Source organism: Gouania willdenowi, chromosome 1, assembly GCF_900634775.1.
Source record: "Gouania willdenowi chromosome 1, fGouWil2.1, whole genome shotgun sequence".
NCBI classification, from domain to species: domain Eukaryota; kingdom Metazoa; phylum Chordata; class Actinopteri; order Blenniiformes; family Gobiesocidae; genus Gouania; species Gouania willdenowi.
In genome coordinates this window covers 17,485,408-17,510,364 of record NC_041044.1, presented here as the reverse complement: position 1 = coordinate 17,510,364, position 24,957 = coordinate 17,485,408, and the positions used below count along the sequence as shown (strand labels likewise).

Genomic DNA, 24,957 nt, shown 5'->3' with positions numbered 1-24,957 from the left:
TCATAACAAAAAACGCTCCTTGCCTCATGGTGACAGCGTTTCATGCCGATTCTGTCCATTTCCGTGTTCAACGGTGGATTCTGTTTTCATTGGTCTATTCTGTGATTCCGTCTGCAATTCCGTTAACGTGGATTTTATAATGCTCTAAATAATAATGTATGGTTGTCACAAAATCCCACTTGACACCTTGGACAAAGAGGATTATCATTTGGAGCTGCATAGCAACAGCCCTAGGTTTCACACCATGACATGTTTACATATTGACATCTAAGGAATCAGGTGAGAAAACAAGTTTATAAAAGCAAGGAATCTCTTGTTGTTGGGCTTTTAAATGCTTTTAATCAATATGGATCATTTTATTCTCTCCTACCTGTTGTTTAACTTTTTACAACCGCCAGCAAGTCTCTCCCTCCATGTTAAAGTGTATCTCCCATATTAAAGCACAGTACCAAGTGTTGTATGATATATCATGTAGAACATAATAAACAATAACACTGTTTAATTTGAGCAACTTTACTCTCTCCTTCTTTAAGTTACAGTGGGTGCTGAACATTTCAAGCTGCTTTTTGGATTTATTTGGGCAGGTCCATAATACAGCTTTCAAAACTTATGTTACAGAAATGAAAAATAATAATAATAAAAACAGTTAGATTGGTACATTTGTTTTCATTCCATATTTGTGAAGCGAAATGTTAGTCGTTCTATATATTTATTCATTATTTATTTGCTGCCCCCCTGGCAAGAATCTCAAACTCTGCCTATGATAAAAGCTCATTTAGATTTACATTTAACATTTAGATTTAATGTTTAGATTTAGATTTGACATTTAGCGTTTAGATGTAACATTTAACATTGACATATTTTCAAGAGAAAAAAAATATCACAAATTTCACAAGTAATGCTGTAAATTTGGTCAAAAGTAACATAAAAAAAAAAAGTCACATACTTTTCGGAAATGTGGTTTGTTGCTAAATGTTGCAAAAAGTTATTTTAGCATGCACAACTTTACAATTGGCGCCTCCATAAAACAGGGCAACATTTTGTATTTACCTTAATTTCATCAATTCAGAAAAAAACCCCCAAAAAAACAAAACAAAAAAAAAAAACTAACTTTTTGTTTCTTCAGTGAATGCACTGAGCTTATGTGCTAGCATGAATGATTCTTCAAAATAATAATGATGAATGAGCTGATGGGATAAAGCAACCACAGAGCCATGAATGAACGAACGCGCTTCTGTTTAAATGGAGCACAAGTAGGGGCTGTGGTAGCCAATGGGCTGCAGTAACACAGCTCCACCACCAGGCGGCGGTGTTCCATGCTCAGAGATATAAGCCCGGCTCCTCTCCGGACCGTGAGTTCACATGCTGGGAAGGTTTGAAGTGGCGGCTTCATGTCACACATGCGTACCGACAAAGTGAATGGCACGACGGGCACAGGAGTGACACTGAGGAGACCACCGCGGAGAGAGAGAGAGCGAAAGAGAGCTGAGTGAAGACAAAGAGAAGAAGAGAACAAGAAAGAAAGAAAGAAAGAAAGAAGAATAGATAGGATGGAGATGAAACCCACGGGAGGCTGTAGGAACCCACCGACAGCCCGGCTGTAGGACAGGCAGAAGCGGGAGGACGGTGCGTTTGGCTCGGTTGAGAAAGTTCAGTGACTGTAGTAGTGTAGTGTGTACAATGCTCATAAATGAGTCTGACCTGAACAGCTCCGCCCCGGACCCCATTGACACCGTCCTGAACCGCCCGCCGTGGGTCACCACAACTTTGGGCTGCTTCCTCATCTTCACCATCGTCGTTGACATCCTGGGCAACCTGCTGGTCATCTTCTCCGTCTACCGCAACAAGAAGCTCCGTAATGCAGGTGAGCAACTCACCGGAACTCCACGAAAAGTACCGGTGACGCGCTTCAAAGTGTCACCTGTCCCGAGACAACTCTTTAAAAACGTTTTTTTTATCAATTATTTTAATTTACAAAGAGGGAAATGCTATTATTAACGTCAATAACCTTCACTTTTATGTTTCTTTGACCGCTGTCCTTCAGTGGAGAGTCGCTCATTCAATTCGTTCATTGAGAAAAAAAAAGGATGCACGTGGGGCTAAACGTGCACACCTGAGTTATTTATGTTGTAGGGTAATTCTTTTTTTATTTTTTCATTTTTAGATGCAATTATTATTATCATTCATTTTATCATTGTTATTAATATTGTTGTTAATATTATTATTTTATTATTAATACTATAATCATTACTATTGTGATTATTATTACTACTGTTATTATTATTATTATTATTATTATTATTATTATGTAGACTGAAATATGAAATAAATTTTTCATTTTTTGCTGACTTTGACCGTGTGAAGGATAGCGAGAAGGTGACCCTCCGTCTTTGTCCTTGTTCCAATTGTCAATGTAAGCAAAAAAAACATTTATTGACTGACTTAAAAAAAATAAATAATAAAAAATATATATTATTTGTGCTTCAAAATAACTTTGTGTTTAATTTTATTTTAATCACAGAGTGAGAGTGTAATGAGTTACATTAGGAAACAACAACTTTTGAAGTGAAGATAATTCAGCAGCAGCTCAAACAGCCTCAGATGAGAGGGAAAAAAACACACACAATAGCAGTTATTGACAGTGTGAAGCCACAGGGAAGCCCTGCACTCACCCCCAGCAGAAATGCTTTGACTAATGGTTCCCATGCCTCCACCCCCCAATTGATGTCCCACCAGGGCTGGTGGAGGGGTGATCATATGATTTAATAATGGTAATGAGCAGTGTCGGGAGTAACTAGTGATATAGTAATACATTAGTTTTTGAAGTAACTCAGTAGTGTAACCCAAAAGTGAAAAATGGTAATATACAGTATTATTAGTTATAATTAAAGTAACTCAAGTTACATGCATATTTAATTTAAATGCATATTTAATTTAAGTGCATATTTGCTTTGTTTTCTCACTGTTTGCAATTATTTGAGGAGGAAAAAAAAGATGATTATTAGCTAAATATAACTTATGGGGAACAAAAAAGAGCTTTCTGCTCCTGAAACAGCAGAAGTATTTGAAACAAAACTTAGACCGATGTTAGTCGAACACTATCAGTGTAATATAATTAGTGTTCTGGACCAAAAGTAACTCAAAGTAGTGTAACTCAGTTACATTAAAAAAAAAACAAAAAAAAAACATTAATATTGTAATACAAATATATAATATTTTTATCCCAGTAACTAGTAATATAGATATATTACAAGTTTAGAGTAACTTACCCAAAACTGTGCATGACAACAGAATGTGTAAAAGCGTAACCAGGTACAGGATGGGACTTCTGAATTCTGTGTGTTTGTGTAAAACTTGTATTATACCCCACTTGACCAAGCAATGTAATTATGATATGGGCTGTGGATTAAATTGTGGCCCCCTCTGAGTTCAGACAAGATTGACACAGCAGTGTTTGCTTTACTCAGAGGAGGTGGTAAAACAGTCATAATTTAATAGTCAGAGGACAGAGAGCTGTCTGCACAGAAAAAAGAAAAAAAAAAAACAACCCATGAGGCTCCTGTCATGCTCAGGTCTGCACACTCTAACTGGCAGCTACACATATCACGCTTGTCATCATCTGGAGGCTGTAGTGGGACCGATTTGCTAAATACACGCTTGAAATTACCGTTTCCCTGACTGCAGGAATGTTGGGGTCAGGATACATTTCCATCTTGTTGTGGATGTAGAGCAAAAATGTGCTTTCTTTGAGTTTGGCTTTTCAAATGAGGGCGTTACAACAAGCTCCACGATGATAAGGAATTGATAAAACACTCAGAAACAGCAGATGATTATTATCTATGAATGTGAGAAATGTGATTGCGTAAGTTGTTTTGTTGATTTGTGGAACAAAGCAGACAACGGGAAATATTTGTTTATCTTTGAAGTTTCTCTTTTAATTATGGGTAATAACATGTAAGGAGGTCATAATGCTGCGGCAGGTGTTTGATCAAGCCACTAGTAGTAGGTGTTAATGTACATTTTCCCTGTTATCATCCGAGTAAACCATGAGCTCATTCAGGAGAACAAACACCCGTCCTTATCATTCACGATATTTGAAGATCAAACAGAAGTAGGAAGAAGAAAAAAAAAAACACCCTCTTTATTGTATTTTGCAAAGCTGTGCATGAATACCAACCAGGACTACAAAGGCTGCTGACTTTATTTCTCAAGTTCACATTTGAAGCACGTTTCCCCATTTTTCATTCAAGTTCTGAGAGAGCGCATGTCTAACCCGAAGCTCTTACAATTTTCTGTCCAAGAACCTTTTAGTAGGGAAATTGTGTGCAAATTGGCAGACATATTGATTGGAATAAAAAGTTTTCCAGTTGGACTTTTTATTCCTTATTTCTTTGAGAGGATTTTATCCATTGGAATTAAAAGAAACACACACAAAAACCCTCATAAACATTCAAAAGTAGGTTTCAAATACTGTTTGTCATCCACAAAGAATTCAATTTTTTTTTGTTATTGGATAGAATCTCATCTGCGGAAAAGCAGATATTTGCCTTTTTTTTGGTTTAAGCTTAAAAATGATTGTAATTGTCCAGCAGTCGGACAACAAGGGGACAAATTAAATTACAAGCAACATAATCTATACTCAGTGGAGGAGCTGGCAGGAGAAGTGTTCACATATTGCAGGCAGCAGTAGCAAAGCTGTCTCTGCATGGTCAAACCTTTATTCAGTGCATGAAATGGCCAGTGAGCGAGTGAGCATGGAGCCAACAACACATGGTGAGCAGGCAGAGCTGCATGGCTGGATGCAGAATCCGCTCGGTGTCAATATATCAACATTAACAAAGCTCCTTTAAATCAAATCACACTCACTCACTGCTAATTTCATTCAATTCAACTTTATTCATAAAAGAGCCAAATACAAGTTAACTCAATGGCACTCATCAAGAAATGTAGAGTTATGTTTTAACTTCCACATCATCAGCATCAGTGGAGAGGAAGAGCTTCCTTTAACAGACAGGAAGTAACCTGCAGCAGAACCAGGCTCAGAGGTGGCAGCCATCTGCGGGACTGGTTTGGGTTAGTGGACAGGAAGAGGAGAACAGAACAGGATAGAGAGAGAAAGAAAGAACATCAGGGTATCACAAAAGGGTTGAACCACGAACCAAGAGCCGCCATCTCCAACAGAAGATAAATGCTAATTAGGTAGAGATATCATTGGCATCATCAAACAGTATTTGCCATAAAATGGTCATGTTGGATGTAAAGGTGGGACGATAAATAGTGCGACAAGATATCTCGGTATCAAAACATCACAAGATGTAGCGTCAAGGTACAAGGTGTATCACATGGGTGTGGAGGTATTTGTTTTAGTTTTTTCTAAAAATTGTGGGCAGAGAGAGAGAGAGAGAGAGAGAGAGAGAGAGAGAGAGAGAGAGAGAGAGAGAGAGAGAGAGAGAGAGAGAGAGAGAGAGAGAGAGAGAGAGAGAGAGAGAGAGAGAGAGAGATTTGATTTTGATTTTTCAAGTCACATTTATTTACAAATCGGTGCTAAAACAGTACAAGAACACTCAGATAACAGTACCAAAAATTAATTCCCCCTTAACCACTGAACACAGCACACATTTCAGTGACCATAGATCTTCAAACTCCTGCAGGTTGTCACATGACTTAAAATAAAGAAAATCAGCTTTCAACCTCACTCTGATCATTCTCTTAAAGATAATGACCACATCATCATCTCCACATCCATTGACTTTGTTCTTCCTACTGAGATACACGGCCATTTTGCCCTGTCCCTGCAGGAAGTTCAGTAATCGGCACTCAACTTTCCTTTTTTTTACCTGTCTGATCCCTAGAATAAACAAATGAGTGTTAAAAGTGAGGCCAAACAACAAGAAAAACTGGGACATCAAACAAAAAAAAGGCAGCAAGCCGAGAACACTCAACAAAACAATGAAAAACAGTTTCCCTGTGGGAGCAGAAAGGGCACAGATCAGACACCGTGGGGTCAAGAATTGACACAAAAGAGTTGACTGCAACTGCACCATGAAGAATGCGCCACTGTAGGTCCCCTCCCCTCTTAGTCAGTGGAGGTTTGTACAGTGTACTCCACTCAGGTTTTCGTGAGTCACACAGGGCCAAGTGTGACCTCCATGGAGTATCCGGTCTACCACTTAGTTTCACCTGATTTAAAACTTTAACAGAAAGGTAGTAAAACTCCCGTCCCCCAGTTTCCTCAAACGAAATGGCCGCAGAGGCCCTCAGTCTTAAAAACTCTCCATGATGTGTCATTCTTGGCATCAACGCACACTCCGGGAAGGTATCTGTGGGGTCTGGCACACATCGCCTCTTACCGTGACCTGCAAGGAGCCGTAGCTCAGACTCCACAAGTTGGCCCTTGAGTCGACGGAGAAAATGGCTGACGATCCTGACCGACCTGACGCCGATCTGCGATGCCAATCCTTCGGCATCTTTGAGGAGAGGGCCGGCAAATACCACAAAGTCCGCAAGGGTTAGCACCTTCGAGCTGCAAAGTTTGTTCAGGATTGCGGACAATCCTGCCTCGCATCCAAGACGGGACCCAAACACAACCGGCTCCCTCAGTAGCCACGACAAAGAAGTACAGGGCTCGGAACGGCGAAGGTAAAACAGTTTCCAAACTTTAAAAACTCCCTGGTAAAAGGACGGAAGCTTATCCATTGTCCGACCTTTAAAATCCATCAGGAACAGCGACTCACTCAGACCCAGCCCTCCACACTGCTTCAATATGGCACACGCCAAAGGTCGCCACACCAGGCCGGCAGGAGCGGTCAGGAACCGCTGGATGAAGCGGAGGCGAAAGGCAGCTCCCCGGCTGGCTAGGTGTATCAGACCGTGCCCCCCTTCCTCCTTTGGCAGGAAAAGCACACTTTGCTGAACCCAATGTAATCGATCCCAGAAGAAATCCACCAGCATGGCCTGCAGTCTCGCTAACAAGTCACCTGGAGGTTCCACAGTCACCAGCCGATGCCACAACATGGAAGCGAGCAGACTGTTGATCACCAGGACTCGGCCCCTGTATGACATCCGTGGGAGGATCCACTTCCATTTCTTCAAACGACCTTCAACAGCTTCTAAAACACCAGTCCAATTCTGGGCAATGAAGGTCTCATCCCCGAGATAAACTCCGAGGTATTTCAGCCCACCTGACCTCCACGTCAGGCCTCCAGGTAGACACAGTGTCCTTGTCGAAGCGTTCCCAACTGCGACCGCTTCACTTTTAAGCCAGTTCACTTTGGCAGAGGAAATCTTCTTAAAAGCACACACAGTCTTATTAAGTACATCAATGTCTCTTTGTGTCGTCACCAGGATAATGAGGTCATCAGCATAAACAGACATTTTAAAATTGGTCATACACCCTGGCAATGACACCCCGGAAAGCTGCGCCCTGAGTCTATGTAAAAAAGGCTCCAACGACAGAGAGTACAACATCCCCGACATTGAGCAGCCCTGTCGAATCCCACGTTCAACTTTAAACGGGGCCCCCAGACCACCATTTATTTTCAGCACACTCTCAATGTCACCATACAACACCCGGATCATGGCTATAAAACCAGAGCCGAACCCCATAGCCTCCAGCGTGCGCCAGAGGTACAGATGCTCAACCCGGTCAAAAGCCTTTTCCTGGTCGAGAGAGATCAGACCAAGGTCGAAGCCCAATGCTCTAGAGAGGTCCAAAATGTCTCGAATTAGCGTCACATTATCTGAAATGAGCCTACCGGGCACACAGTAGGTCTGGTCTACGTGGATCACGGATTCCATCACCTTCCTCAGCCGAGTGGCCAGCACCTTGGACAGCAGTTTGTAGTCACTGCAGAGCAGGGACACAGGCCTCCAATTTTTTATGTCCTGCAGGTCCCCTTTTTTGGGGAGTAGAGTCAGGACCGCTCTCCTACAACTCAGGGCCAGCCGCCCTGTCCTGAGACTGTCTCTGAGGACCCTCAGCAGGTCTCTGCCCATCTCAGGCCAGAAAGCCTTATAAAAGTCCACAGGCAGCCCGTCGATACCCGGAGCTTTCCCACTCTGCATACTTTTCAGTGCTGCCTGTAGTTCACCAGCAGTTAATGGGGCATCTAGCTCTGCTCTCAGGTCAGCAGGAACCTGAGGGAGGCCCTCAAAGAAGGCCTGTGTTTCCTCCGCCCCTTCCTGGATCTCACTCCTGTATAAGGACCTGTAAAAGGAGGCAGCATGTTCCCTGATCTCTGCCGACTCCGTCAGTAGCTGCCCGGAGCTGGAGCGCAGAGAGTGCATCAGCCTCCTCTGGCCGTTTTTCCGCTCCAACCCAAAGAAGAAATGTGATGGAGCATCCATGAGAGCCACATATTGGAACCGAGAGCGGACCATGGCTCCCTGTGCAGAGACCCCCAAAAGGTCAGATAGAGTAGATCGTTTGGTTTTGAGAGCTTCAATATGCTCTCGATTTCCCGTGAAGTGTGCCTGAGTTTGCATCTCCTCCACCTCTCTCTCCAGAGCCTTAAGTGACCCATTCATGCTTCTAGTGACATTGAGAGTATACTGAAGACACAACTGTCTGATCTGCACCTTCCCAACATCCCACCATTGTTGCAGAGAATTGTAATCAGACTCTCTACTACTATGGGATTGCCAGAAAATTTTAAAAGCCCTTTTAAAAACTTGATCTTTGAGCAGGTTTGTGTTAAAATGCCAATAAGCACTCTTACATCGAACATTTTTCTTAAAAACCGAAGCTTTAACCAAGGAATGATCAGAAAAACCAACCGGGCTAATCTGGCAACCCCTAAAAACATTAACGTGGTGCTGAAAACAATAAAAACGATCCAGCCTGGCCAAGGACAGATAGTTCGCCCTGCAGTGAGTCCAGCTATACTGCCTCACCCTTGGATGAATGTGCCTCCACACATCACAGAGGTCAAACGCCTCAATCACTTTTAAAAAACAGCTCTTGGAGGCTGTGTGTGGCTCTGGGTGGTTCCTGTCTAATCCAGGGTTAGTGGTACAGTTAAAATCCCCCCCCAGAAAAAGAAGGACATCATCACTGCAGTTAGACAGGACGTCACTTAAAACACTAAAAAACTCCACCCTCTGTCTGCCCACTGTAGGAGCATACACATTAATAAACACCATTGGCACATCTTCAAAAACAGCACTAACTTTTAAAAGACGCCCCGGGATCACTTCCTCAGAGGAACTGGAGACAGGTAAAAAACCCCTGGAGAAGAGCACACCCACCCCACTACTAGTGCTGCTTCCGTGACTAAGGTGAACCTGCCCTCCCCATTCCTTCTTCCAGTCTGCTTCTAATTCTGGTGTGCTGTGTGTCTCCTGGATAAATAAGACGTCTAGCTTTTTAGCCTGACTGAGGCTGAACAGTGAGGCCCTTTTCACCGCCTCTCTGGCCCCGTTTAAGTTCAGAGAACCAAGTTCGAACTCACACATTGTGTCAGCTGGGAATAAACTAACGAAGGATAAAAACACAAAAGAAAAAAAACCACACACCCTAAAACTGATCATCTTGGGAGGCCCGTTTTCTAATCTTGGTCAGAAACTTTTTTAACCGAAAAATCTCCTGCTCCGAAAACACGTCCTGCCCCAGGTTTCCTGGGTTCCTCATAAAGTGTCCCACAGAGTCATGGAACACCTGGAGGTCCGAGAAATAAGCCTCAAGCCGAACCAGCCTCATTCCCTTCGTATCCTTGAGGAAGGATTTTATCCTCTGAAAGGAGTACTGGCTTTGTTGGTCACCCCCTAACCCAGCGCATAGGGAGGGAGCCCCTGCATCTATGACCTGTGAATCTGCGTGTGCATCCTGAGAGGGTGTGAGCAAGTCCTGTGAGTCACTGTGCTCCTCCAAAACTGTGTGCGTGGCCTGCGAGTCTGTAAGTACCGAATCTCCAAGTGCGTGCTGTGAAACCATGTGTGTATCTAGTGCATCTGCGTGTGTATCCTCCATAAGTGTGGGCGTATCCAGTGAATCTGTGTGTGCGCAGCTTAAAGCCGTGTGTGCGCCTCGTGAACCTGTGTGTGTGTCCTGGAGCACTGTGTGTGCACCCTGTGAATCTGTGTGTGCACCCTGTAAATCTGTTTGTGCATCCTGTATCACTGTCTGTGCACCCTGTGAATCTGTGTGTGCGTCCTGTACCACTGCGCGTGCACCCTGTGAATCTGTGTGTGCGTCCTGTATCACTGCGCGTGCACCCTGTGAATCTGTGTGTGCGTCCTGTATCACTGTGTGTGCACCCAGTGAATCTGTGTGTGCGTCCTGTATCTCTGTGTGTGCACCCTGTGAATCTGTGTGTGCGTCCTGTATCACTGTGTGTGCACCCTGTGAGCATGTGTGCATGTCCAGTGAACCGGTGTGCATATCAGGTGAAGTGACATCAGTGTGTGAGATGCCATGTGTGTCAACCTTAGAAACTTTAGTGAACTTTTTAACAATCTTCTCTGTAATTTTACGTTTTGATGAAGATTTCAGAAAATCCTCATCCATCACCACATCTCCCTCCTCCTCCTCCAGTAAACCCCCATTCAGACCAGTGAGCCCTAGCTCTGGCTGAGTGTGAACGTTAACCCCAGCCAACTCACTGCCATCCTCCTTCTGACTGTCACTAGCAGGGGACCCCTCCCCATGTGAGCCGACGGCTCCCACCTCACTACAGTGTGTGCCCCCCGGTGCTCCGTGCTCTCTCTCTGTGCTCTGTGAGACAGAATGAATCAGTGCTCCCTCAGTGACCTTCGATTTGAACGCTTCACCCCGTATTTCCGAATCTCTGCTATCGGGGTCACGTTGACCAACACGCAGCCCCCCCGCGCTGACAGGAGGCGGAGCCTCTGCATCGGCAGATCGACGCGCGCCACCTCCGTCCGGACACGAGCGGATGAGATGTCCCTCTGCCCCGCATCCAAAACACTTTAAATTGTCAGAACTGACATGAACGGTATAATCAAAGTCATCAATGCGGAACCTCATGATTACGTTTATCTCCTGTTTCCCGCTGAGGACCATAAACACCTGCCTCCTAAAGGACACTACATGTCTCAGTTTAGGAGACTTACAGCCCAATGGGATCAGTTTAATCGGAGATACAAGCTGACCGTGCCGGGACAGCTCCTTCTCAAGGAGACTGTTCTTCAAAAACGGCGGAACATTCGAGATCATCACCTTTCTCGCAGGGTTCCCCAACGGTAACACCGGAGTCAGAGCACCGCGGATCACCACCCCACTCTCCACCAGCTGATTGGCCTTCTCCGTGCTCTCCACAAAGATCACCACCGCACTGTTCATACGAGAGGCCGATTTAACGCTCCCGAAACCCACCACTTCACCCACCGCCAAACTACATTCCTCCACAGAGACACCCGGCCCCGTACACAGCTTCACGCCGTGCCGCCGGGTCAGTCTCTCCAGCCCGGGGTTGCTCCGCCCCACGGAGCTCACCTGAGCTGTCATGCTCACCTGAGCAGCGACGGCGTTAGCCGCCGCCAAACAATTCACCAAACTGCGCAATCTAACCAAAAAACACCCAACAGAAACCGAGGCAACGCAAAACTATCACACAGAGTGACGAAATAAGCCAGAAAAAGAAGAAAAAAGGTTCAAACTCACTCACAAAACTCCAAAACACCGGGTTTCCGAGCCTCCACTCACACTCACGCTGCCACTCACTCAGAGAGAGAGAGAGAGAGAGAGAGTTAAATTAACAAGCATGAAAAATATAGGGATTTTAAAATGTGTATTTTTGGTTAAAAATGATAATTATAATGATGGTGCTGATAATGAATGAACAGATGAAGTCATTCAGGGGGAAACCTAGAAGCTGCTGCTTTGTTATTAGATTCAGTTTTCAGTTAGTTTTTTGTTTGAACGAGTGGCCTGCGCTGAATGAATTCACTGAAGATTAAAATTACTTTTGATGATTTGTCATCATCTATACTGTATTGGACGATTGGTAATAGTTTATAATAAAATGAAACCGACAGCTGAACTATCTTTAAGTAAATTAAAAGCTGTTTTCTATTTTGCTGTTATGTACAACACAGTTACAAATGACTTGAAATGAGTATTTGTTACAATTTGTGCCAGTTTCACACTGTAGAGAAAGCCTATAATGTTCTCAAAGCGTACATGTTTTGTGTGATTTGTAACAGGAGGCCAACATTAAGGTGGATTTCCTTCAAATAATTGTTGAAATAAATCTATTCTGGATGGTTTTATTCCACTTATTCACAAAGTTAGATTGTTTGAAAAGTGTGCTATGATTCAGTTATTCCATCATTATGGTCTACAGATGTTTTTTTTAAAGTTAATCTGAGCAAAATGTTTTGCAAAAAGCGTACTTAGAATCAGAATGAAGAGAAAGTAGGAACTTGAGTTTGAGAACCACTGGTCTATCGTATCATGAACATAGTGTATTGTCCCACCCCTAATCGGTTGACATCAGTCGCATTTAGCTCAATCTTTTGACCATTAAGCACATGCATATACTTGGTATCGGTTAATATTGGAAATTGAGTCTTGGACTTAAAGACCGAGTAAATCAAATTCTGACATTTTCTTCTAAACACATTAAATAGTTCATACATGTTTTTCTTAAAACATGTACAAAGCCATTCAACCATTTATAATTTAATTATGGAGCAAGGCTTCAAAAACTCTATTTCCAATTTCTGTGTTCAGGATTTAATGGGCGGGTCAGAAATCAGGGACACGTTATGTAACGCGACCCTGCTGCTGAAGCACACTAAACTTCCACGGCCCCTAGCCAAAAACAAACCACATATTCAGACTCGGGAACAAAACGCGTCCGCTGGTGCCATATTTTCCATGAAATTAGCACATTAATACACCGCAATTTTGTTTTTTGCCGCTAGTTTTGACTCTCCCCAGGAGAGATGCACATATTCAGACTCGGGCGAAGCAGACCTTTCTGCTGATACCTTGTTTGGTCCCATTTAAGCGCTTTTGGAAGCGCACTATCGACGCTGGAGCCGCTTTCACATTGTTCTCTCCCATAGACACAGTACAAGGAGGCGGTGCCCTTCCCACACATAGGCGTGGTTCCAGCGCCTCTAACTGACACGCCCCCAGCATCTCAGAGCACAGAGAAGTGCTTGTTTTTCCATGATTTTGAGACCTAATTTTATATACTTAGCAATTTTTTCATCTTTAAAATTTGGCTCAGTGGTCAATGACACATGTTTCTCCTTTACACGGACTTTAATATCGGCAAAAAGCTAATAGCAAACATTTCTATAATTTAACATGTTTGAATAACTCTGGGATGTTCTATTTTTTTTTTTACACACATTCAAAAGTCATAACACTGAATTTAAGGGACCTGTTTGAGGGCTTCCACGAGGTGTCTGAAAGCTCCCGTTCCTGTCATGCTGTTTTGTTTCTGTCACACCGATGCTGGCGAAGAAAACTTGACAAGTTGTGCAACGTTGAAACAGTTACTCACCTACTGTACCATTCACGATGTGAAGTGACAGATGAAGACAGAAGCCACGCACTGATACCTCTTCGTACAGTGTTGCAGGAGCTGAACGAGCAGGAGAATTTCATGTCACTGCTGTGTGTCAGTAGAATATGATTTTCAATTGCACTGTACACCAGTGCTATACATTTAGACCATTATTGTTTTCTGTGTGAATTACATTGTTCTTGAAGTATATGTGTTTTTAATATGTTAAGGACATATGTGGGGTTTGTTATTCAATTTTTATTCTAAAGTTGGCTCTCACTCTCAAGCTTACTCGTCATGACTGTGAAACGAATACTAACTTCATGACATGCTTCTTGTTTTATTTTCATAATGAGGCCAGCTACTTGAAAGAGTTGGTTTGTGAAAAGCTGGTCATCCCTGAGGCCAAGGTTGATCAAAGCCTATGCTTACTAATCATTATTGTAAGGTGTGAGTGCAGGGGAACAGTAGAACAAAAAAACATTTCTTGGGTTGGATTTGGTACGCTACAATCACGCTTTAAGGTCACATAACCGTGTGTTGATACATACGGCATATATGGCTGTATTTAGCTTTAAAAAAAAGTTTTTTCCTTCTCGAAGTTGAGCTATTTTGCAAAACTCACTTCTTTTTTTTTCACCTGCTCAACTTTTCTGAAACTTAGGAAAAAGAGTCGATGTAGATTTTAATGTTGTAGTGGAAAATAAAAGTTTTGCAGCACTCTTAGTACTAGCCACAATTATAATTTTAATATGTCCGTAACTTGACAGTGCAAGATAAAGGAACAGTATTTGAGAGGTGGCGAGAAAGTTGAAGCCACTTTGCATTATGCATCATCAGCTAGTGTGTCTATCGGACACTTGTATCATATGTTGCAGCAGCAGCCGCTTATGGCATGACTGTCACTTTGTGCCGATGAATGCCCTTAAGCTCACAGTTTCAGCCTCATGTGATTGAGTCAGGGTTGGGGTCAATTATAATTGTAATTGCGTAATTTGTAATTATTTACAATTATGATGTAATTATAATTGAAACCATAATTGAAAAAATATGTTGCTGTTGTAATCATAATTGAATTGTAATTGAGTTCAGATTATTGACTTTGTAATTGCATGAACATATTATAAAAATTGTCATTTACGATGTAATTAAATGCAAAACTACTGTTATAGTTCTATGATTCACACAGTAGTAAAGTAAACTATTATTAAAATCTGTTTCATATCAAGTTTACTCGCTAGTTCTCTTGAGAATCATTGTACCGTTTAAAAACTGACAGAAAAAAGGCTCAGACGCCCACATCAAAAATATTAATACCAATATTTTCATGGATAAGGAAGCCTAACAAATTAGATGATAGATAATATTTTTTAGTATATTTTACAGCTGATTTAAAGACAAAACTGACCCGTTATCATTAGAGATGCTAACAGAAAGCTATCACAAGAGGAAGGTTATGTTTTTGGGCTGTTTTATTAAAGGCTCAGTGATAATGATTAATTGTAATTTAACGTAGTAATTGAGAACATAATTGTAATTGATTTCAGGGGTAAAATAATAATTGTAATGGAAAAAATGCCGGTCAACATAATGGTAATTGGGTTGTAATTGAATATGGATAATTGAAGATGTAATGAGTAATAGTTCAGATTCACTGACCCATTAACCTTGCTGTGTTTGTTGCTAAGTAGCACTTTGAGGTCCCAAATTATTAGTTATTGTCAAAGTTAACGCGTTTTTATCCCATTAATGCATTATCTTAATAATGCAGATAATAATTATAATAGCAAATTCATTTTTTGTAGGCGCCCGTGGTTCATCAGAGTTCAGTTTAATACCATTGCAGGCTTGGCGTCACCGAAAATCATGATGCATTATGGGAAGGGAAGCATAACATGTCCAGACATGTTTCCTTGCTTCCCTTCCCATAATGCAAGTGTATCGTATTTTCCAGGCTATTGAACGCACCGCTGTATTGGCCACATTCCCCACATTTAGCAATTTTCCAAGAAAAATCCACATAAAGACTGCACCGTCACATAGGCCGCACCCTATTGGCTGATGAGGGTACCCTTCAAAAGACTCAGCCAATCAGAACGGGCAGGTAGGCAGGCTGCTATACTTCTGTTCGGTTTAATGGAGATTTCTGTGTATTCTGATGAGGTTCCATCTCCATATGATGTCAACTCCTCACTTCCCCACATCTGCATATCAGTCCATTTACAGCTTTTATGGTCAGTTTTTACTGGAACCAGACTGATACACCACTCTGTCCACTTACTGTGCACTATCTGAGTCAGAGACCTGTGTGCAATCGCTCCTGAACAAACCTAACATGGTGATTTGTCAACTTTATGCTGTTTGTTTTTTCCTACTGTAAAAAAACTGGCTGAGCTATCTTACATTTAAAACTTTATTGCTTTTTTTATACGGTTTTCCCACCGTGAATGCATGTGCCCCAGCACAGAATATTTAACAGATGTATGACTTCTGTAGTCACTCGATCCCATGCAATTTCCTTCACTTGGACACTGTCCTGCATACGGAGACATGACCTGTCGTTATTAGTTATTATTAAGCTATGAATGCTTTCCCTTTTCCTACAATACCCGAAGCTCTTTTCTGAACGTTCAGTTCACCATGATGTTCAGTGGCTGTTCCAGTTCAGTCATTCCATTGTAGGGGTTACTGTCAGTGGTATTCTGCCTCCCGTCACCTGCTTTCACTAGACACATGTGCGACTGATGGAAAAATCCACAAATAGAACGCTCCGTTGTATTGGCCACATCCTCAACTTTTAATAAAAAAAATAGCGGCCTATATGCCAAAATATACTGTATTCTTTTTCTGTTTTTCTGCTGTGAAAAGCAGACACAGAAGGTAGGGGCATGAAAAAAGCTATTATTGACGATTAACTCAGAAAAATCATGTTACTAATCACGATTTAAAATTGAAATCATTTGACAGCACTAATGTATATATATATGTATCCTGGCACTATGTGCTGGACCGTCCTTACAGACATCTTTGGGTATTAAAAGTAATTTCTGGTAGTTCCCCTATGTATGACATGCTTTCTACTGAAGGTTTTATTTGTTATCTAAACAAAAAGCCAATATACAATTCGCTGCGCACATCTTGGCAAGACAAAGTATTTAAATTGGAGGTTGAACCATAATTGTGTGAAAGTAATTTTCTAGAAAGAGTGCTTAAGCAGTGCTGAAGTAGCTTTAATTCAAAAGACTAAGCAACAGCAATAAAAGGACTGTAGTTCAGGGAATACCTGTGTACTCAAGTTGCATAAGACTTTAGTCTTTGCAGGGACTAATTTTCTACTAAAATAGACATTAAGCAGTCGGAACATTTCGTGCAGAATCTTATCACTTGAAGTCTTTTTTATTTAATGTCTTGTGTGCTAACGCAATAGATTCCTAGAATCTGGAGAAAAATGGAATTTAAATTTAATTGAAAGGTAATCAAAGAATACTGCGAAGGGGCACGTTTGACTTGTGATGGATTGAAGGTCGCAGTTTGCTTACAGGTATGTGAGGTCTGTCACTGTCAATGCTGATGGCTGTGATGAGTGTCTGAGCAGCCCAGTAGGGTTCAGCAGCTTAAGAAGTGAAAAGAAAAAAAAGCACTGACTAATTGGGACTCCAACCAGCCAGCAGGTCATGACATTGCAATTCATTTATAGTTTGCCGAAGCTGAATAAATGAACACTGAGTATGAGAGGATAAGGATCTCCTTATTTTTCTCATGAGGCCCTTAACGCCCCGCTATAGATTAGTTAATGCTCCTGCTGTCAGCCAGGACACGTAAGGAAGGAGCGCCTGCAAATGCACCCCAAGGCTCCTTTGCACCTGATAACTTACAGTCAGCATTAAGTGCCTCTTTTAGTGCTCCTGTGAGTCCCTAACCAGGTTGAAAGACTTGATACGTTTTCATTAATTATGCCTGCCTTGCAGATCTACTTTGGAGAGATTTCTCGTCAGAGGCTTTTCTGGCTCTCCTAAGGATTAAAACTCAAACATTAGATTACACACAGATGAAATTAAGCAGCAGATGTATGCATAGCTACATTTTGGCTAGTCAAAGGGTTTTGGCTGATGTTATCGTTTGGAATAAAAACCAGGTACATCTTGTTTACATTCGCTGCCAGTTGTATTCAAAGAAATCAGATGAAAAGGTTGATTGTAAAGATTAGGACAGAGACCATCTTCAAACATTGATAACAAAAAGTCTTATAGGCAAATGGCATATACACTCAGTCTCTATTCAAATCCAGTAAAGTTTTTGCTTTGGCACACATGTTTCACTTAGATGATTATTTGTAAGTCACAGCAATGCAGCCACAATAAAAACATAAAGAAAATGTAATGTCAAGAGTAATAAATCACTGCAAGATAAAGCAGTGTGTACATTTAAAAAAAAAATCTAGCTATAGCCAATTGTCTTCAATGATTCAATAAGAAGACGTCTAATAAAGGCATCGTGCAGGTCTGTGCATATAATGGGTACCACAACAAACACACAATGAGAAAGTATATTGTTCATAGTCACACATAATAATGTTTTAGTTGACTAAGTAAAATTATATCTCGATAGTTCCATTGCATATTCGCTCACTTGGTAAATACTTCTAAATCTCATTTCATGTTTTGAAACTTACGCAGGATGTTTTCACAGATTAGGTGTAGCTAAGTTAACCCCAAACAGAAGGAGCCCTTCATTAGATACATGTCCTTTTAGGTCCTTTTTAGAAAGTCACCTGTAGAACAGACCGAGCATTTATATGTCCATTCATTTAAAGCTGTCAGTGATGATCCCTATCAACCTTTTTTTAACACAGATAAAGACATATCGTAGGCATCACAGATCAATGAACCAATGGTATTTTCTTCACAAACAAATGTCAAAGTTTTTGGGTTTGGGGTTTGTTGACAAATGGTCATGTGACTTGAACTTTGGAAAAGTTTCATGCATTGCATTTTGGAATTGGGAATCCTGTAAAAGAATGCAAATATGGCGCCGAAGTAGAAACATTTCTTGAAAGATTCAGCAAGAAAGGGAGCAATGATTCAAAGGAGAATCATCCTTTTTCATGGCTTTGCCGCAACTTGTATGAAATACATCAAATTATCATGCTAAAAATTAATACTTGAAATGAATAATAATAATAATGCATTGCATAGCGCCTTATTTTTGGTGACTCAAAGCACTTTATTCTTTCACTCCACACTTAATGGTGGTAAGCTACTATTGTAGCCACAGAAGCGAGGCTGCCCTAGTGTGCCATCAGTCCCTCCGACCACCACCAACACTCACTCACACACTACATTTGTACTAGGCAATGTGGGTAAAGTGCCTTGCCCAAGGACACAATGACATATCACTGGAGCGACTGCCATCCCACTGTGGCACCTGGTGTTCTCAGTGGTCTCCTATCCAACTACTAACCAGAGCTGCTTAGCTTATGAGATCGAGCAATGACAGGCAGTATGGCCACCATACTGAAATTATATTTCTGTTCTTTCTGAAGTGTTTTTACTGTGATATTTCTTTCTTTTCATTGTTTTGGCACAACTTTTAATCCATGAAAACACCAGAAATATGATTTCAAAAATGGTTAGGATTGTCACCAGCCGCTTTAATACAAGTTTTTTTTTGTTTACTTCATCTTTAATGCTGTTGGGAACATTAAGGAATCCAAATTATGCCTACAGAGAACTAAACTGTAACATGCTTTTTTGTGCATGTTTACATTATTTCCATTATTTAAAAATTAAAAACAATTGTTATTAACATTAAAAAGCTTATTTTTTTCTTACTTTTTTTCACATTTGTACTTCTAAAACATAAAATGGCAAAGTTGCAAAAATATTGAAGGAACACGGTTTAACTGTCAAAAAAAAAAGTTAATTAAACTATTTCCATAGCTCCAGCCCGAGTAAATTTAAAATCTGGTGCAAGCCTGTCATACAAATGTAATATGCAAGTACTTTTCTTATGGTAAAACCTACATGAGTGCAGGTGCTGTTTTGCCTTAAAGCTGATATCCGGAGTTTCTGAGAAATCTATGTTTATGTATGATTCTTTTGAAATGCGAAAAAAATACCTCTGAGCAGCAGAGTGTCAAGGAGGAGCGCTCAGAAACTCCAAAGTTACCCATTCCGCAATTGCCATCGTATAAAACTTCTACTAAAAGACAAAAGAAAAGTCCTGGTACAAAGCTTGTGGATAAACTTCTTCATGATTGCAACAGAATTTATCTCAGAGCTGCTTTTCAAAGGTGGAGGGACTTGCTGCTTTTAAAAAGATTCAGAACGGACCAGGATTTGGCGACATTTCTCATGGACAGTTAATAAACAAGTTTTAATCAAAAGTTATGGCACTCTAACAATAAAGGTGTAGTTTTTGTAGTTATGCAACTTTGTTATGTTTTGCAATGCGCGTGCACAAACGTAGAGGCGTAGCTTTTGGTAGATTGGCAGAGGCTGGCAGGAAGTAGAGCTGTTGAGGGCGGGACATCGAGACGTTCTCTCAGAAACTCCGGATAGCAGCTTTAAAGGACTTTGAGTCCTTTCTAAGGTCACCTGTGATTGAAACTGAACGCAGCAAGCATCAGTATTGACCTAATCTTTATGAACTGATTTATCTTTTCAACAATTTCATGGTTTCATGGCAAAGGTAGCTCAATGTAATTCAATTTAGATACTCAAACGCCCGTCTCTTAGGTTTCACGTCAGATGTAGGGTTTGTGTTCTCTTTGCTGTCTTCTGCGCACCATTGTCATTCTTCTTCCCTTCCCAAGCTTAATCACACTCAATCATTAACCTTTGATTTTTTTCTTCTTCTTCACTTAAATTTGACCTTCCAGGCTTCATATTCCATGACACCCTGTCTGTTTGCATCACTTTGATCCAACCCCCCCCCACTGTTCTCTGAGGACATTATGTTGTCAGACCACATACCTGTAGAGCAATTCTGCCAATATTGTTTTACATCAAGGCAGTCAGGCAATGAGTTGGTTATATCACATGCACCCTTGGAAGATCAGGTTAATAAAGAGTCAAGTGGACAGAGGGAGTCAAAGCTTGTACTTTGATTTGTGTTAAACAGACAACAATAATGGCTACTGTACACACAATAGGCAATAGTCATCCCTGTGTTGACTGTGAAAGATTTTTCCTCACATTCCTGTTGTTATCTAATGCCCTCAACAGGGACTTTGTTTTTACTTCAAAGCATAAGGAATCTATAAATACAAGGAGGCCTATTTACAGCCATTTAAATTTCCTCTATCACTACCACCACCAGCACCATCCTCACACTTATTATGCGTCCATGTGTTATTTTTAATCATATTGTACAGTAAAAAGTTATATCTGCTTGACATGAGCCTGGGATGACGCACAGGGGAAGCTTAGGGCGGTGAGATCAAGTAAACCTTAACGCTCATTCAAGGGAAACTATGCATTTCTCATGCATACTGTAGAGCTCCGACAGTAGAGTGGTAACTATTTAATTCCACACTCGCATAGGGAAGCAGCAGCTCTGAGATTGAAGATGTTTGCTAGTAACGGTAGTGCCAGAGTGAATCCCAGTTAAGTGAATTGGAACCAGGAAGTTAAAATGGCGCTTTCATCTGTTTCGAGGGTGTCCTTGAATAAAACTCTTCATCCAATAATGCTAGCCAGTCTCTCTACTGTTGGAGAATGAAGGAGGACTCAGCAGCTTCCAGCTGTGAACATGTCACATTGTATGATTGTTACAGCAGGGCACTGATGGAGGAACTGCAAACATTAGCTTTAGTTAGCACTTGATTATACCTCATCCACCAATAGTCATTTTTGAAGTTATTCTTTAATTACATTCATCAAAAATCAAGGCCCAGGTTATCAGCTGATCGAAAAGAACAAACAGCTTCTTCACAAAGCCTCGCCACTCTCAGTGTGCCACTTTAATAACATGCTTTGATGGTTATCAAAGCAGACTCAGGAATGCTGTTTGATCTCCCCCTGTTAATGCTGGCCTAAGTGGTCCGAACATACATCTATTGCTGAGCTCAACTCAGGCTTCAGTTTTAGTGACAATTCAAATGACCTCAATGTCAAAGAAACAAACAAAAACCTAAAATGCTACCTACTGTTTTGGAAATAACTATTTGGTCAAGTTAAGAAAGAATAAATGCCACTGTTCTGTTTGATCATCAACTGATTTTTTATAAATATTGCTTGACTTTAACTGTTTAGCCTTAATTTAACAAAGGTGTAGATTGCATAGGGCAGTGGTTCTCAAACTGGGGTCCTCAAGCTGTCACTCATAAGTCACTAAATCACTATATACTGTATATTACAATAGAGTATAATTACATGAGGACCAATGCAGCAATAAAATAAACATGCTTTAAATGTAGACGCACTGCTGTATCACTGTGAAGTGCAATGTCTCAAGGGATGTTACATTTTGCAATAAAGTACCATGCACGTACTTTGTTTATTGGTATAAAAATAAACACATTTATTATTATAAAAATGACTAGTGCAGGTACTTTTTAACTTCATTTTGTCTATAAAAATCTTTATTTTTGAAGTTGAAACGTTCAAAGACTACATAATTCCTATGGCTGTAAGGGCTACAAAAGTAATTTGTGTCACTGGATCCATAAAATTTGAGAACCGCTGGCTTAGGGGACAGATATTTTTGTTTGTTTAATGTTTTAGGACCCAGTCATGATAGAAAGTTTTTTTTTTTAATTTTGTTTTCACAAGGCTAAGTTTGTGCCGAATCGTCTTTGGAACCCTGCTTGAACTTCTGCGTTATGTAATGATCAGAAGTGGAAAATGTTTTCTGTTTGTAGGATCACTGTGCAACAGACTCGAAGATAGTGGCTCTATTGTTACCAATAGAACAAACACTTCTTACAAAATATGTACAATGTGGACTAAACTGCAGCAATCAGTGATTAAATCTTGAACAAATATTTGTTCTGTTTTTGTTTTTTTTTTCAGAAATCTCATGAAAGGGGTTAATAAAACTGCCCTAACAGCAAAGTTGCAGAGGGAAACTCTAGTTCAAACTAAATTATAATGGTGCAAGATGTTAGAGTTGTTAAACAATGTTATGACCTCAGGTTTCCTGTCCTGTCCATATTTTACAGTCACAGGTAACACTCACTTGCAATCCGTGCTTTGTTTCCCCCCACGCTGGCCCAGCGTGGTTCCCAGGCTCCAAATTATGCCATTACATTTATGTACGATATATTCTTGGCGCAACGTCATCATGATATTTTTTTTTGATGTGGTTGCAGCAGCACAATGTAGAATGAGCCTGCTCACACTTTAAAAGATACCTGTATTAGTCACGTAAATAGCATAAAATGTGTTGAATGTGTTACGAACAAAGAAAGCATTTTCACCAGTGATGTGTCGTGAGCACTAGGGTAGGGTAGTCAGGGCGTTGCAAATCGAGACCACCAATGTCAACACCAATGACAGTTTCATATGTTTCTGCTGGGAAGTGTTAATTCAATTCAATTCAACTTTATTTGTATCGCGCAATTTACAACAAAGTCATCTCAATGCGCTTATCAAAATATAAAATTCATAATAAGAAAGAAAAAACTCAACAAGATCCACATGAACAAACATTTAGCCATCTAACAACATCAACATCATAAAACACCATTAAAGAAACATAAACAATTATTTAATATAGCCTCCATACTCTCCCGACAAGATATATCTCATGACATGGCAACGCATCTGTTTTTTGTGTTGGAAACACGGAGAAAATGACAACAACAACAACTCGGAACAGCCTCAGTGAGGTGCATCCACAAAGCCAATCCTACCATTCACTGTGGAAAATACAAACAATGTTGTGATCTTACCTTTGCTGAAGGTCCGGTAGCTCAGGTGTTGGTCTCCCATCTTTTAAAAGCTGTCGTTTTTTCCTCAAAAGAAAGTTTCTTTATCATGTCTAGCGCTGTCATCCTAATTTTAGTGTTATCCCACCCACTAGCTAGAGAACGTAGCAGTGGCCACGCTCTATCAATTCACTAATGCACTCTGAAGGTACGTATAGCATTTAGCATAGCATGGTTACGTCCAAAGACAGCGTAGAGAGCTGCCTTTTTACATAAATGGTTTTCATCTTGGGGAACTGACTGCACATGCGCAAACATATAAAAACATACTATGGGAACAGAGGCAGAGCAACAACGTGCTTTTGGGAGAGGGTGTGGCCTCCTCCTGCCTTACAGCGGAGTGAGACTGTGCAGTGTCTCTGCCATACCAGGAAATAGCGATGTTTATTCATTTGGGCTATGAAAAGGACAAAATACTGACACTTTCAAACTTATAGCTACTGTAGGCTATCGGAAATGGAAAAATAAAAAAAATTACAATAATATTATAATTAAAAAAATAATCAAAATATAAATTTTCCCTTGGGTAGGCACTGCCTACCCTGACTTAAACGTCACTGATCTTCACATTTCTTGAAGTCCTTTTTTTGTGCAAAAATAAAATACATGTGAAGCAGCCATGTTCTGCCACATTTCATTTCAAATTGTTTTATTTTGATTAGTCAGGGTGTATTTGCTCATCACGGGCCATGTGCATCCATCTATAAATATGCTCCCCGGCGGCGTCTGTGCGCCTTGCTTCAGCACTGAATCTAATAAAATACAATCATTCCACCTATCCAAATAATCCTGATTTTATGTGTCAAATGTGCATGTCGTCTCAATGCATCGTAGACTATAAATCCTTGCTAAAAGCTTCCAAGTAATATTGTGATTTATTGAGTTTTGGATGCATTTGCTTGAAGATACAGTATCTGTTTTTATCTTTTTTTCTCATGTTTGAAGCCAATCTTGTTCATATTAAATACAAAAGGTGGAACGATATATCATGCAATGAGATATCGCAATAATACAATTTCGGAAAATGTATCGTTGAGGGAAGTCAGATAAAAACGATCTACAGCTGACCAGATTGTTATGGTTTGTTTTTATTGTTTAGTATTCCTATTGAGTTGAAAAGATCATACCAAGTGTAATTATGTGGGCCAAGTAAAAGCATGGTTATTTTTCCAATTGCTATTGTTTTTTTTCTCTTTTTGATTTCCAAAAATATTGTGTCATTATTGCAAGTCCATCATCGTCTATCATATCGTCCGCCCCTAATGAATGCATATAAAGCATTTATCATATAAGACTTCTGTTGCATCTCTTAGATCCCAGTGAATTGTTTGTTTCAGTTTCCTTGTTGTAGCAGTTGCGAAGTTGCTGGCAGTGATAATTGAAGTCATGGCAATGCAGAGGTGTAGACTAATTCTCAGGAGGGGGATTATGACACATTCTTCGTGGCCTGTCGTTTTTGTAAAGTAATTAGTCGAGTCCTCCGCTTTGCTCTAATGTGTGGCGGCTCAGTGTGTGAGACTTTTTCATTAGAGACTACTTTTATTTATT

At 40.7% G+C, this 24,957-nt stretch overlaps 1 protein-coding gene across 1 annotated transcript in view; it reads left to right on the top strand.

Annotated features, from left to right (window-relative positions):
* Nucleotides 1–1,371: 1,371 nt before the first annotated feature.
* The window catches only part of mtnr1aa (melatonin receptor 1A a), a 64,881-nt gene continuing 41,295 nt past the window's right edge, over nt 1,372–24,957 (top strand). Inside the window, exon 1 of the mRNA XM_028454864.1 lies at nt 1,372–1,864. Coding sequence (XP_028310665.1) covers nt 1,681–1,864 — 184 coding nt within the window. The 5' untranslated portion in view covers nt 1,372–1,680. The remainder of the gene's footprint in view (nt 1,865–24,957) is intronic.